Source organism: Jaculus jaculus, chromosome 7, assembly GCF_020740685.1.
Source record: "Jaculus jaculus isolate mJacJac1 chromosome 7, mJacJac1.mat.Y.cur, whole genome shotgun sequence".
In the NCBI taxonomy this organism is placed as follows: domain Eukaryota; kingdom Metazoa; phylum Chordata; class Mammalia; order Rodentia; family Dipodidae; genus Jaculus; species Jaculus jaculus.
The window spans coordinates 29,827,914-29,844,444 of NC_059108.1; the positions used below are offsets into that span (position 1 = coordinate 29,827,914).

The window sequence follows — 16,531 nt, forward strand, 5'->3', positions numbered from 1 at the left end:
CTGAGTGCTGAGATTAAAGGTGTATGCCACCATGCCTGGCCTATATTCACCTTTTTAAATAGCTGAAATATTGAGATATAACTCACATATCATACAACTAACCCACTTAGGGGATATAATGCAATATTTTTACATGCATATTATGTGACTTAAAAAATTATAAAATAAACCAGGCATGGTGGCGCACATCTTTAATCCTAGCACTTGGGAGGCAGAGGTAGGAGGATCACTGTGAGTTCAAGGTCAGCATGGGCTAGAGTGTGACCCTACTTTGAAAAAACAAAACAAAAAACCCCAAAGTTATAACGTGTGTGTGTGTGTGTATAACATAAAACTTGTCACTTTAACCATTTTATATGTACAGTATAGTGGTATTACATTCACAGTATTATACAACTTTTACCACTGCATGCTATTACTCTGCACTATTAGGATACCAAACAGAAACCCTTTATCATCAAACAATAACTGTTTATTCCTTCCTCTCCCAATCCTGGCATATTCTTATTAATTTTCTTTCTATGAATTAACCAATTTTAGATACATCACACAAGTCAAATCAAATAGCATGTGTTCTCTTGTGTCTGGTGTACTTCAATTAACATGATGTTTTGAAGGTCTTTCCACATTGTAGCACAGTCCAGGACTTCCTTTTCATGGTGGAATATTTCCTTGTATTTGTATACCACATTTTAATCTATTAATTGTGGGTGGATACCAGTTATTTCTACTTTGGGACTACTAGTGAATGATGCTACAATGAAGCTCCTAGCTGACTCTCCACTTTTGCTTCTGAGTAAAAGTAAAAGAAATTTATATTAAATTAAAATAAAGTAAATTAAAAGCAAAATGCCTGGGAGTAAAGCTGATAGATCATATTGAAATTCTAGGTTGTGCTTTTCATATGGCAATTCTAGGTTGACCGTTTTGAAGATCTGCTAAGCTGTTTTCCAGTAATACTACTTCAGATTCTCATTAATAGTATACAAAGGTTCTGGCATTTCCACATCCTTCCACAACACTTGTTATTTTCCTTTTCAGTTTCTCTTGAGTTACATTCTGCCTTTTTTATTTTTTGCTTTGAGACAGGATCTTGCTATATGACTCAGGCTAGCCTGAATTTTACTGATTAGGTCTCCTGAGTGCTAGAATTACAAGTATGTTTCACCATTCCCAACTTATTTCCCCCCCCTTTTTTTTTTAATTTTTAATTTATTTATTTGAGAGTGACAGACAGAGAGAGAAAGACAGATAGAGGGAGAGAGAGAGAATGGGCGCGCCAGGGCTTCCAGCCTCTGCAAACGCTTCACAGGCAAGTGCTTAACCACTAAGCCATCTCTCCAGCCCATTTTCCCCCTTTTTTGTAATACATTCCTAGGACTGGAAAGATGGCTCATTGGTTAAAGGCACTTACTTGCAAAGCCTGACAGCTTGAATTTGATTCCTCAGTACCCACATAAAGCCAGATGCACAAAGTAGCGCATGTGTCTGGAATTTGTTTATAGTGGCAAGAGACCCTGGTGCACCCATTTTTTCTCTCTCTCTCAAATAAATATTTAAAAATACTTGCCTAAAAAGGTATGAAGTAATATCTTATTGCTTTCCTGATTCACATTTCCCAAAAGACAAAATGACAGTGAGTACCTTTTCATATACTCATTGGCTATTTCCATACCTTCCTTTTTTTTTTAAGTTTTTTTTAAAAAAATTATTTATTTGAGAGTGACAGACAGAGACAGAAAGAGGCAGAGAGAGAGAGAGAGAGAGAGAGAGAGAGAGAGAAGAACGGGGACACGCCAGGGCCTCCAGCCACTGCAAACAAATTCCAGATGCATGCGCCCCCTTGTGCATCTGGCTAACTAACGTGGGTCCTGGAATATTGAGCCTTGAACTGGGGTCTTTAAGCTTCACAGGCAAGTGCTTAACCGCTAAGCCATCTCTCCAGCCCTTCCATGCCTTCTTAAAAATTAAATCTACTCAAAACTTTTGCTGGAGGCTGAGGAAATGGCTCAGACAGTAAAGTACTTGTCATGCAAGCGTGAGGGACAAAGTCTGGGTCCCTAGCACCTACAGAAATGTCAAACGGAGGCTGCAGAGATGGCTTAGCGGTTAAGCAGTTGCCTGTGAAGCCTAAGAACCCCAGTTCAAGGCTCGATTCCCCAGGACCCATGTAAGCCAGATGCACAAGGTGGTGCATGTATCTGGAGTTCATTTGCAGTGGCTGGAGGTCCTGCTGCACCCATTCTCTACCTGCCTCTTTATCTCTCACTCTCAAATAAATAAAAATAAACAAAATATAAAAAATAAACTGGGAGTGGTGGTGTATGCCTTTAATTCCAGCATTTGGGAGGCAGAGGTAGGAGGATCGTCGTGAGTTGGAGACCACTCTGAGACTACATAGTTAATTCCAGGTCAGCCTGAGCCAGAGTGAGACCCTACCTCGAAAAACCAGAAAAAGGAAAAAAAAAAAAAAAAGTCAAATGAGCATAGAGACCTATCCATAATCACAGTGCTCAGAAGGCAGGATTTTCAGGGTAAACTGGCTAGCTAGACTAGCCAAATTGGTGAGCTATGAGTTCAAGTAAGAAACTGTACTTCTGTAAATAAAGTGGAAAGCAATAGAGGAAAAAAATGTTATTCTCTGGTCTCCACACACTTGCACACATTATGTACCCATGCACCTACACACACATGCAGCTACTGCATACAAACATGCATGAACACCACAAACACAAATACACTTAAAAAGAAAGCTTTGCCGGGCGTGGTGGCACACGCCTTTAATCCCAGCACTTGGGAGGCAGAGGTAGGAGGATCACCGTGAGTTCAAGGCCACCCTGAGACTACAGAGTTAATTCCAGGTCAGCCTGGAGCAGAGTGAGACCCTACCTCAAAAAAAAAGAAAGCTTTGCTATTTTTTGTTGTTGAATTTGTAGGATTTCTTTATATATTTTATAATAATGATCCCTTATCGAATGTATGATTTGTAAATATTCTTCCCATTCTAGGGACTGCCCTTTTTTTTTTTGTTTTTTTGAGGCAGGGTCTCACTCTGACTCAGGCTGACCTGGAATTCACTATGTAGTCTCAGGGTGGCCTCGAACTCACGGCGATCCTCCTACCTCTGCCTCCCAAGTGGGACTGCCCTTTTGTTTTATCTGCTAAGAAGTGCTATAGTGTGATGAAGTCGAATTATCTATTTCTTGTGTTCTAATGTCATTTCCAAAGAATTGTAAAGTCTATGTCATAAACAAAAAAAGTCCTGTAATTAGATGTTTCATCCATTTTGAATTTTTATGTAAGGTGTAAAGGTTCAATAACTTTGTAGTTAGTTTTTGAGATAGGATCTCCTTATATAGCTCAGGTTGGCTTTGAAACTCATAATCCTCCTGAGAGCTAAGATTATAGGTGTATACCACCACTACTTATGCTTCCAACTTCATTCTTTTGCTATGTGGCTAAAGAACCCCAATCAGCATGCTTTGCAACATACACCTTTACCCACTAACCCATTTCCCTAGCCCCTACATTTAATTTTTTATATGTACAATCTGCAAGGATTTCTACATATAAGATCACATCTGTGATTAGAGGTTTCAGGACTTTAAATATATCACCCATCGTCTTGCAGTCTCCAAGGTTTCTGCCAATAAATTTGCTGAGAATCTTGTTGAACATTTCTTTTAGGTCATGGGTTACTTTCAAGATTCTCTCAAAAGTGTAATGACAATGTGTCTCACTATGAGTCTCATGTGTGATCCCTACTGAGAATTATTTACTGAATAATGCTTTTGTCACTGAGAAAGAAGGTAAAGACAGGTTCAAACGAAGGTAAATTCATAGGAAAGTAAGGAGAGAGAAATGTAAGGGGACTTTCTACAAAAGGTATCCATTTCTAGGGAAAGTAGAACAAATAACAAGGGGAGGAGTTGAAGGGCTCTGAGGAAAACAGGAGATGGAGAAACACTGAGGACTAAAAAGCAGTGAGCACACACACAGACTTCTTTAGCACCAATTCACCTGGTCACATAAACTGTCTGCACAGTCTCATAAGCTTCCACAGCAATGGAACAAATAGTTGGGCTAACCCAAGAACAGAAGTTTGAGTGGACAGACAGGATAGCAAAACAAGGGAGAAAACAGAACTAAGAATGCCAGTAAACAAAAGCATAGAAGGCCTGGGACGATGAGTCCAGTGGATAAAGGGATGGATGGATGGACTGGCCCATTTGTAATACCAGCACTCAGAAGGCAGAAACAGGATTCCTAGAGCAAGCTGGTTAGCTAGGTTAGCAGAAATGGTGAGCTGTGCGGTTAAATGAGAGACTGCACCTCAGAAAACAAAGTACAGAGTGATTGAGGAAGATATCTGACATCCACTTGTCAGCTTCTGGCTACCAAATGCATGTATGTGCATATATACTTGCATATTTGTATATTCACATGCATGTGAACATGCACACACATAAATAGACATACAATGCATACACATGCCAAAAAATTTACAAAAGGAAACAGATATGACTAGTTAAGCAGCCTAGTAAGGTTAAGAATTCAAGTCAGGAGAAGGCTAAGAGTACAAGAGAAGGAAAGGGCCAAGAAATTGAAGGTTTGGTGGAGGGATGATAAAAGAAGGCAATGGGAGGTGATTATGATCAAAATACATTATATACATGTATAAAAAATGTCACCAAATTAAAAAAAACAGTAAAAGAGAGATTGAAGGTTTCAATTATCACCAGACAGGCATACTAGGAAGTAGAAAGTATGGATACTGGAAAGAAAGGCAGCTATATTCAGATAGCTAGATATTACTAATGTCAGTGTGGTATTGAGAGCATCAAGTAAAATCTACATGGCTGGACCTCAGAAGAGATAAAGCTCAATGGAGGTAGGGAGGGTAAAATGTTTGAGGCTGGGCTGGGGAGGTAGCTCAGTGGTTGAAGGTGCTTGAATGAAAAGCCTGCCAGCCTAGGTTCAATTGCCCAATATGCATATAAAGCCAGATGTACAAGGTGGTGCATGCATCTGGACTTCATTTGCAGTGGCAAGAGACTATGGCACATCTATTCATTCATTCTCTCTCACATCTTAGTGAAATAAAAAACTATTTAAAAAATGGAGGGGCACTGGAGATATGGCTTGGAGGTTAAGGCACTTGCACAGCATGGTTCGTTCTTTGGGAATGGCCACTGGCTGGGTAATGGGAAGAGGGTTGTTGGGATGCCTGCATGAAGCTTTATAGAGCCATGAGGATAAACCATGGGTTGCAGCAGAGATCTCAGAAGATGACAGGAGAGCTGCTGGTCTGGAATGGATTGTTCCCTGTGCTGTAAGCAGCCAAGCTGGAGGGGCAGAACTGAAAACTCAGAGACTTTGTCACTAGTTACAAATGTTGGACTTGGAGAGACAGAATTTCAGGTCTGCCCTGTTTGTTTTAGCTCTTGTATTATTGGTCCAATCTTTCCTTGCTCTACTCAGTGCCATCTTTTGCCCTATGAATGTTTACTTTGTGCCATTATGATATTATTTGGTCTTAAACACTAATAGTTAAGAGACCTTTGGACTATAGAGATGTTTGGGCAATGTTGGGATTGATAAAAAAAACAATGGAGACTTTTAAAGTTGGACTGAATACACTACATTTTCTCTCATGCATGGTTATCAATTTAAGGGGGTCAGGGATGGAATGGGGTAGTAAGGAGTCTTCTATAAACTCATGTGTTTTGAATGCTTAGTTCTCCAGCTGATGGAAATTTGGGAGGTGGAACTTTACTGGAAGAGGTCTGTGTGGGCATGGGCTTATGGGTATTGTAGCCAGTTACCTAGAATCTTGCTCACTTTCTGCTGCTGTTTGCGACCTGCTGCAGTAGAGGTGATGCCCAGGTGATGCTTATGGTAATGTTTTCGCCTGCTATCATAGAACTTTTCATCAAGTCTGTAAGCAAAACAAACAACTTTCCTCCTATAAAGCTGCTTTTGGTTGGATATTTTGTGTCAGCAATGAGAAGGTAACTACAACAGTGAGACAACTCTAACACACTCTCTAAAGCTCAGGGACTACTGTGGAAGAGGTGGTGGAAAGGATGTAAGAGACCAAAGAAGGTTAAGAATGCTTAGTATAGTACTGTCTTCCATACACAAAGTGGCCTTGCCATTCATAACCTCATAGGGACTGATGTTACCTATACAAGACCTGCATAATAGGAGGCAGAAAAGATGATGAACTCTAAATAGACCCAGGATTAGTTGGAAAGCAGAAGGCAGTCAGTGGAGGGGGTACGAAGGAGCAAAGCAGGGTCATGGGAGAGGATTATAAATAATCATGTTATATTGTATATACTTATGGAGTCTGTCAATACAAAAAGGTTTTAAACTTATAAGGCTAGAATATTGATGGGATAGAGAGAATAATTAGACTAAATAAAGGAATGACTTGTTTCACTTTATTTTTCAGCTTTTGAAAATAATTTATGTCTTCCTAAGAAAAATATAAAGAAGTAAAATGGAAAAAATCCTGCTCTAATATGGAGAGCATGAACTACTCATTTAATTGAGTCTGTTTGAATCTAAAGTACAAAGTTTCCTTTGTGACATTGAGGCAATTACTTAATCTCACTATTGTTTTGTTCTGAAGACAGGGTTTCACTTTGTTGCTAGCTTGGCTTTCAACTCACAGCCATCCTCTTGTCTCAATCTCCGAACGTTGAAATCACAAGTGTGGGCCACTTTGGCTGTCTGGGAATGACTGTGACACTAGCGTATGACACATAAAAATTAGGACCAAAGATGGGACAGTATGGATGGAGCCTTAAAGCAGGAATGGTCTAATGGCTAAGATAGGGTAAGATTAATGTAATAAACACAACTTTAGCCCTATAGATGTAATCAAATTTAAACTATTTCCTTAACCTGGGTTCTTTTATACATTTTTAAAATTTTTATTTATTTATTTATGTACTTGAGAGATAAAAAGAAAGAAGCAGACAGAAAAGGTGAGTATGGGTGCACCAGGGCCTCCTGCTACTGCAGATGAACTTCCAGACACATGTACCACCTTATACAACTGGCTTTATTTACATGGGTACTAAGAAATCAAAAATTGGGCTAGCAGGCTTTCAGGCTTTGTAATCAAGTGTTTTTAACTGCTGAGCCATCATTCCAGCCTCCAGTTTTACATACTTATGTGAAATCAAATAACAAAAATTAATTGCCTAATAGAAATTCTACATAAAGATTATTTAAATCACTAGGCCTTCCTTATTTTAGAAATAATTTGAAATTAAATATCCTCTCTTTAACTCAATTTGGCCAAATACATAGGAGAACATGAAACGATTTTTGAATAAGATAAGTATAAAACATTCTGACATGAGCACAAAGACATTTACAAGTTTTGTTTTAATATACAATGTGTATTAATTGTAAATTGAAACCAATACATGCTTTTCTATTAAGACTTTTTTAGATGAAATTAACTTAGGAACAATACAGATACTTTCTGATTACATGTAATTAATACTTTTTGCTAAGATTTAGACAAGAAAAATACATAACGAAAAGCACATTATAGTATTTAAAATGTAATAAAATACAAAAAAATGAAAATAATTTGCAAATGTTCAGAAATACCTTTTCATGAACTTACTAGGTCTGTCAGATCCTAATGTTCTGGGGATTAAGAAAAATCTCAAAGCAAGATATTAAATATAAAATTCTTATAGTTACTTACTGTATAAGAGAAGCTCTTTCAAAGTACTGAATGGCTTTTTCACAGAACTGGGTGTCAATGTAATAAGCTCCAAGCCATTCAATGACTTCAATATTAGAAGGGAAATACCTATATGACTACAGAAAACATGAAAGTTGACAATATGAGTTCAGTAGCAATATAGAATACACTTTGTTTTTGTTTTGCTTTTCGTGGAGGTAGGGTCTCACTCTAGCTCAAGCTAACCTGGAATTCACTATGTAGTCTCCAGGTGACCTTGAACTCACAGCAATCCTGCCTCTGCCTCTGCCTCCTAAGTGCTGGGATTATAGGCATGCACCACCAAGCCCAGCCTAGAATACACTTGTTGAATACTTTCCTTGCTGAATAGATTGATGTTCTCAAGGTAAAATGTTAAAATTTCTTCATAAAAAAGTATAAGCTGTCAAAAGTACAAGTTCTGCAATGCTGTAAGATTTTAAAAACTTAAGCTTCATTTGATACTTTTCAATTATCTATAAAGATCTTTATAATTATATATGATCTGAGTCTTATTTATTTATTTATTTATTTTGAGGTAGGGTTTTGTTCCAGACCAAGCTGATGTGGAATTCACTACGCTGTCTCAGGTTGGCCTCAAACTCACAGCAATCCACCTACCTGTGCCTACCAAAGGCTGGGATTAAAGGCACATACCACCATGCTGGCCTGAGTCATATTAAGTATTTAAAAGAATCAAAAAGGGATTTAAATCATTGTTTAGCAAAATAAATTAGTACTTTTCATTTTAATTAAAATTAATTAAAAGCAATTTCACGAATCCAAAGCTATTTCAAGAATGTTTTATTTTAACTGGGCGTGGTGGTGCATGCCTAACACTTGGGAGGCCAAGTAGAAGGACTGCAGGGAGTTTGAGGCCAGTCAGAGACTACATAGTGAATTCCAGGTCAGCCTTAGCTAGAGCAAAACCCTACCTTAAAAACCAAAACTTTAAAAAAATAAAAGAATGTTTTATTTTAAATATATCACTTTCTAGGCCAGGCGTGGTGGCACATGCCTTTAATCCCAGCACTTGGGAGGCAGAGGTAGGAGGATCATCATGAGTTCGAGGCCACCCTGAGACTACATAGTGAATTCCAGGTCAGCCTGGACTAGAGTGAAAACCCTACCTCGAAAAACCAAAATAAATAAATAAATAATAAAATAAGCTTTTCTAAAATCTTAAGGACTTTCTCCCTTTAAGATTCATAAAATGGGTACAAGGCTATTTAAGAAAATAAAGTTCAGTTTAGTTTATAATGAAAAAAAAATCATAAAATTCCAAGAAATATAAGGAAAGTGAAATAACATACCTACCTCATAGTAATATTGGAATGCTTGGGATTTATCTCCTTCACTGTCATAGAGCTCTCCTAGCTTAGACAATGCTTTAGAATCAGTTGGAACAACACTGATCAATTGCATTAGCCATTCAATAGCTTGATTGGGATCTTCCATTAATTCATATCTTAGGCAATAGCAGTTAAGGATAATACAATTGCTCTGAATTCATTACTCAATAAGCAGATATGAAAACATTATCACAATGAAAACAATTCCTAGTCTACCTTAATGTTATTTTGCACTGTCTGCTCTAGGTTACTTCAGGAGAGGGAAAATGGAGTGGTTCTATATATAAATACTTTTGCTCTTTCTCTATCCTGCTTTTACTTTTGCTTACTACTTGCAAATTTCTAGCAGAACAGTTCAAATCACTATTGTGATTATCCTTAAAATACTGTCCTCAAGCCAGGCATGGCGGCACATGCCTTTAATCCCAGCACTTGTGAGGCAGAGGTAGGAGTATTGCTGTGAATTTGAGGCCAGCCTGAGATGACATAGTGCATTCCAGGTCAGCCTGGGCTAGAGTGAGACTACCTTGAAAACCAAAAAAAAAAAAAAAAAAAAAAAAAGTAAAAATAAAATAAAATGCCCAAATGTCTAGATCTCTTAAATTTATCAGCATATTAAATAAATCCTTTCTATTACTCTTTTTTTGAGTTTTCCCTAATTAGATTGCAAGTCTGAGAATAGGCAGACCTTTTCCTATAGTTTCCTTTAGAACCTAATATTGCTCTGCATATCCTCAAGTAATTTGTTTTTATCAATGCATATTGGCTATGGTGATAGTTTATATTGTCAATTTGACAGGACCCAGAATCACCTATGAGAGAGAGAGAGAGTCATTTAAATGTATGGCCCCGTAGACTCAGGCTTGAATCTTGAGTCTCCACTGAGCAGAGGCCCTACCATAGAAGAGGCATGTCACTGGGAGCAGATCTTAGAGGCCAGCTAAGGTATGTTTGAGAGTGGATCCTGAGTCCACCCCTACGGTTTGTGGTGCTGGCTATTGGTGCTCGCTGTTTGCTGTACTCATGCCTCTCTGCTTGGCTTTATGGAAGTTAGCCAGCTTCTTCTGCCATTGATGATGTTCTGAAATTTCTAATTTTTAACAAAATTTTATTTGACAGAGAGAGACAGAGAGGAAGAGAGGCAGAGCACGTACATCAGTGCCTCCGGCCACTGCAAATGACCTCCAGACACGTGTTCCTTTGTGCATCTGGCTTATGTGTGTCCTGGGGAATGGAATCTGGGGCCTTTGGCTTTGCAAGTGCCTTAACTGCTAAGCCATCTCTCTAGCTCGTGTTCTAAAATTTATAAGCCTGAAAAAACCCCTTTCCTCCCATAAGCTGTGTCTTGTTGGATGTTTGTACCAGCAACGAGGAGCTGACTGTAACAAGGGATTACATAAATTAGTCTAGCTTCTGTGTCCTTCTTTGATGAAATTCTATTGATTCCATTAATTAAGGCTGGAAGACCCATCTTAGCTGTGACTGGCACCATTCCATGGGCTGGGGTACTAGACTGTATAAAAAGGAAAAAGTTGTCTGAGCCAGAAGCATTTATCTCTACTTCCTATCTTATGATGTGCCAGCCAATGTGAGAAAACCTCCTGTTCCTGCCATGCTTTGCCCACTATTAATGGACTCTACCCTCTGAAATTAAGCTGACTAACATACTTACTATTTATTTTTATGTTTGGTGTCCCAATGAAATGAATACATTTTAATCCAATGTTTATTAAAAAAGAAGTCTCAAGCCTAGTGTGGTGGCACATGTCTTTAATTCCAGCACTTGGGAGGCTGAGGTAGAAGAAACATTGTGAGCTCAAGGCCAGCCTAGGGCTATAGTGTGAGTTACAGGTCAACCTGAGCTAGGGTGAGACTCCACCTCAAAAAACATAAATAAGCCAGGCATGGTGGCACATGCCTTTAGACCCAGCACTAGGGAGGCAGAGGTAGGAGTACTGTCGTGAGTTCGAGGCCACCCTGAGACTACAGAGTGAATTCCAGGTTAACCTGAGCCAGAGTGAGACCTTACGAGACAAATAAACAAACAAACAAACAAACAAAAGAAAAGTCTTTCCAGGTGTGGTGGCTCACACTTTTTTTTTTTGTTTGTTTGTTAAGGTAGGGTTTCACTCTAGTCCAGGTGGACCTGGAATTCACTCTGTAGTCTCAGGGTGGCATTAAACTCACAGCGATCCTCCTACCTCTGCCTCCCGAGTGCTGGGATTAACGCCACCATGCCAGGCTTGGCTCACACTTTAATGCCAGCACTTAAGAAGCTGAGGTAGGAGGATCACAGTGAGTTTAAGGCCAATTTGAGCTAGAATGAGTTCCAGGTTTGCCTAGGCTAGAATGAGACCCTGCCTCAAACAAAAAATTATGATTATGGTATATTATATATATTTATGGAAATTGTCAAAGTTTTTTTAAAATATGCATTTTTAAAAAGTTTATTTGAGACTGACAGGCAGAGAGAGAAAGAGGCAGAAATATATAGAGAGGGTGGGCATGCCAGGGCCACCAGCCATTGCAAAAGAACTCCAGATGCATGTGCTATCTTGTGCATCTGGTTTACGTGTGTCCTTGAACCAGGGTCCTTAGGCTTCATAGGCACGTGCTTGACCACTAAGCCGTCTCTCCAGCCCTTAAAAACATTTTTGTTTATTCATGAGAGAGAGAGGGAGAGAGGGAGAGAGGGAGAGAGGGAGAGAGGGGGGGGGGCAGATAGAGTAGAAGAGAGAATGGGTGCACCAGGGCCTCCAGCCACTGGAAAGGAACTCAAGATACATGCACCACCTCGTGCATTTGGCTTACATGGGTATGGGTACTGGGGAATCGAACTTGGGTCTTTAGGATTCACAGGCAAGAGCCTTAATTGCTAAGCCATCTTTCCAGCCCCAGTAAAATGTATTTTAAAATTCTATGTTTTTGTTGTTTTGTTTTGTTTCTGAGATAAGGTCTAAGTTGCCTAAGCTAACCTTGAACTCAAGATCCTCCTGCCTCAGCCTTGTATATATTTGTCACCACACTCAGCTTACTGTCCTATTTTGAATATGACAAATGTGATACCACAAGATTACTACCTGGGCAGTATGAAATCATGATGTTTATAGTTTCAGAGAGGTTGAAAAGATAGTCCAACAAGGGCTTAGATCTGTAGCTTATGGCAGAACATATGCCTAACATGTTCAAGGTCTGGGTTCAATTCCCAGCACTGTAAAAATAAAAAATTACAAAAAGAATAAATGTATTGATGATTCTATCACTCTAAAACTAAGATTTTTATGAAAATATTTAAAAATCTGTATTATCAAAAGTATAGCAGAGAATACTTAAAAATTATTAACATATACCTCACAATATACTTTTTTATCTTCCACATATTTATATGAAAGTTGTATTAAGATAGTAAAACCTTAAAAACCTACCTTGACTGGTCTGATATGGCTCAACTATTAAAGGCACTTGCTTGCAAAGCCTGACATTCCAAGTTCAATTCCCCAGTTATACACATAAAGTCAGCAGCAATAGACTTGGTGGACACCTACCATAGACACATGTGCAAATAAATAAATCATTTTTTTAAAACTACCTGAGGGCCGAAGAGATGGCTTAGCAGTTAAGGTGCTTGCCTGTGAAGTCTAAGAAACCAGGTTTGACTCCTGAGATCACACATAAGTGAGATGCACAAGGTCACACACACACACAAGGTGGTGCACATGTCTGAAGTTTGATTGCAGTGGCTAGGGGCCTAGTTGTACCAATTCTCTCTCTCTCTCAAAAAACTTTAAAAAACTATCTGAGATTTTAACTCTCCCCACACAGTATTGTCAAAGTTTATAAAATGAGAGAAACTAAAGTGCTTTTCACATGAAAAGCATCAACATATTTTTGCTTTTCTGCTAGGAAAAAACAACTAAATAAAGCCAAGTTTTAGAAGAAACTAACATGACTGAATATTTTATAGTATTTTCTCTAGAGTTCTAAACATAAGGCTGTGCATACAGGCCAATATGCAGAAGCTTGAAGGATAAAGGTCTCTGGGGAGTTATATTTACTGTCTCTACACATTAGCTAAAACAAATACCTCATCAAAATTCAATAGCACTAGTCTTTTTAATTTGTAAATTACTGCTTCAATGATACCCAAGGAATCAGAATTAATACAACATTCTAAGTATCTAATTTATTTTCAACAAATAGCTTATGTACTCAGAATATTGAACTTTATTCCTTCAACATTTATCTACAAATTAATAAATAACAGTTTAATTCATCTCACCATGCAAATGATCTTTTAAAAATGAGGTTAAATAGTATTTTCACCACATGTTAGATTATCATTATCAGTTACCTTAATGGCTAATATCATTTAATTATTGAACTTTAGTCAGCAATTGAGTGAATTAATATCCTTAAATTTTCAAATAAGATACATATTTGCTATCTGGTAAAGAACCTGGGCACTGTTTCGAAGGATTGCATGAAGTTTCAAGAAGCAATCCAAAGCCTCATCTAGACGGTTTAGCTTCTTACAGGTTAGGCCTTAAGTACGAGAAAAACGAGAAAAAACAAAAAACAATTACCATTATTAGTATAATTTTACTCAATGTAAATGGAATAAATATCTAAATACAAGTAAACAATCCTTTAAAAAAGCAAATGAAGCAAAAAAAACAAAGCATGAACTTGAGGAATTTTATTTATTTTTATTTTTTAATTTATATTTATTTATTTTTGATTTTTCAAGGTAGGGTCTCACTCTAGCTCAGGCTGACCTGGAATTCACTCTGTAGTCTCAGGATGGCCTTGAACTCAGTGATCCTCCCACCTCTGCCTCCCAAGTGCTGGGATTAAAGGTGTGCATCACCACACCTGGCAATTTGAGGAATTTTAATAGAACAGTTAGGGGGTGGGAGTTTTCCATGCACACACCAAACATGCTGCAGAACTTCTGTGCTTTTAAGTGTGGTGTCAGGAATAGACAAACAGACCCCAAAAGTTGAATAAATAGTTCAGAAATCGACTCAGCTATAAAACGCAGTTAAAACACATTTAAAATAAAATAAGCCTTCTGTTAGAGAAGCTTCTCTTTTCAGATGAGGGTGACTAGTTGGACAATTCAAAGTGCTAAGAAGTGATAGTAGGGTGTGCTCAGCACTAAATGAGTCATATAGAGACCATTGCAGAAGAAGTGACAGAAATGATATAAGAGGCAAAGAAAGGGGAGGGAATGCTTTGTAATACTGTACTCCAGAAACAGAGTGACAGTGGTATCAATGGCTTCACAGTGGCTGATGCTATCTATACAAGACCTACATACCAGGAGGAAAAAATGGCAACATCAAAGTAGAAGACAGACTAGTTGGAAAGAAGGGATTCAATAGAAAGGGATATACAGAAGAAGGGGAAAAGGAGGGTTGTAGGAGGGGATTATAATTATGATATAGAGACTATCAATAAAAAGCTTAAAGAGCTAATAAAGTCAATGAGGATGAAGGGACCAGTGATAAATGATGTTCATTTTTTAATTTTATTTTTATTCTCAAGTTCATTTTCTTTTTATTTTATTATTATACCTGAAAGGAAATAAATACAGATCCTTATTTCATTTTTAAAAATTAAATTATACAGAAGAAGAAACAATAAAGCTTAACACTACAAAAATACAGGTTGTGGGTTGGAGAGATGGCTAAGTGGTTAAGGCCCTTGCCTACAAAGCTTAACAATCTGGGTTCACTTCACCAGTACCCACAGAAATCCAAATGCTCAAAGTGGTACATGCATCTGGAGTTAGTTGGCAGCCACTGGAGGACCTGGCATGCCCATTCTCTCTGTCTCTCTTCTCTTCTCTCTGCTTACAAATAAAAAAATTTTTTTTTAAAAATACAGGTTGAGAATCCTTAATCCAAAAGTTCAGAATCCAAAATCTGAAACTTTTTAAACTCCAACATGTCATCATGACAGGAAATTCTGTGCCTGGCTGGCTGTAGTGGCACATGCCTTTAATACTAGCACTTGGGAGGCTGAGGTAGGACTGCCACGAGTCTGAGGCGAGCCTGAGCTAAAGAGTGAGTTCCAGGTCAGCCTGGGCTATAGTGAGACCCTGCTTCAAAGAAAGAAAGAAATAAGGAGAGAGACATAGAGGAGGAAGAGAAGGAAGAAGAAGAGGAAGAAGGAGGAGAAAAAATGGAAAGAAAATTCCATGTCTGACCTATGTGATGGATTGAAGTCAAGAGTGAAGCTATTTTATAAAATTACCTTCAGACTATGTGCATATGATATCTACTGAACATAAATTAATTCGGTGCTTAGACTTGGTCTCACTCCTAAGATATCTTATTAAATATATACAAGTATTTAAAAATCCAAAATAATCAAGTCCAAAAACTATGGATCTTAAAGCATTTCAGGTAAGGGGTATTCATGCTTTATAGAAAAATTGTTTTATAATCCTGGGATAAGGAAATGATTTCTAATGCAATCAACAGTAGTTGTCTATGCCTATAATCACAGCATTTGGAGGCTAAGGCCATAGAGGAAATAGGATGAAGCCAGGTTGGGTTACTCAGCTAGACCATCACAAAATAAAGTACTCACTTCAGCAGCATATGACCAAAGATCAGAATCACTCCCATACAAGGATGAAGGATGACACACAGTCATGAACTATTTCCTATTTCAAAAAGAATAAAGTGGTAGAAAGAGGCAGACCCCTGGGGCTCACTAGACAGCTAGTCTAGCCTATTTGGCAAGTTATAGGCCAGAGAGGACCTCTGAGAGCTGAGAGTGTGGCTCAGTGACAGACTATTTGCCTAGCATGCCAAGACCCTGATACGATCTCTCATGCCACACAATACACAAAGAACAACAAAGAGGAAAAACACAGAAAATTTATAAAGTGAATTAATGGGCATTTATTTAGGCAATTAAGCTCCTCCACGAAGGCTTGTGCCTTTTTCTTCCCAAATGCCACACCCTCTGTCCCTCCTTGTCATTTCTCACTGACTTGATACTTCCTCCTGGCTCTCCTCTTTTCCAGAACTGGCAGTGGGTCTTCCTTTCTCCTCTAGGCAGATATAAGAGTCGATCTTTCCTCTCAGAGAAGACTCTTAGAAGTGTCAGGCAGGTTCTGAACAGAGCAGTCAGACAGGTTGCCCATGCAAAAATGCCACTCTCACTCACGAACCCACACTCTACTCAGCTCCCATTTACAAATTGCTGGCCATCAGAAGACAGCTCAAGACATCAGACATCCGGGGAAAGGTCACAATATGAAAAGGCAATAAAAGAAACAAGCAAAAAAATCTTGAAAACAATCAATGAAGCAAATTTGAAAAGAAAGTTCAATAATAACTAGTATTACAGACATGTGTTTGCAACACCCCAGGGGCATTAATGCCCATTTCAGGCAATCTCTAAATGGCAGGGA

At 38.4% G+C, this 16,531-nt stretch overlaps 1 protein-coding gene across 3 annotated transcripts in view; it reads right to left on the minus strand.

Annotated features, from left to right (window-relative positions):
- The window catches only part of Ift88 (intraflagellar transport 88), a 167,408-nt gene that overhangs the window by 60,065 nt on the left and 90,812 nt on the right, over positions 1-16,531 (minus strand). For all 3 annotated transcript variants that reach the window (XM_045155256.1, XM_045155255.1, XM_045155257.1), the window contains 3 exons: positions 13,536-13,644; positions 9,068-9,218; positions 7,733-7,848 (listed from right to left, as the gene is read on the minus strand). In XM_045155256.1, coding sequence (XP_045011191.1) covers positions 7,733-7,848; positions 9,068-9,218; positions 13,536-13,644 — 376 coding nt within the window. The remainder of the gene's footprint in view (positions 1-7,732; positions 7,849-9,067; positions 9,219-13,535; positions 13,645-16,531) is intronic.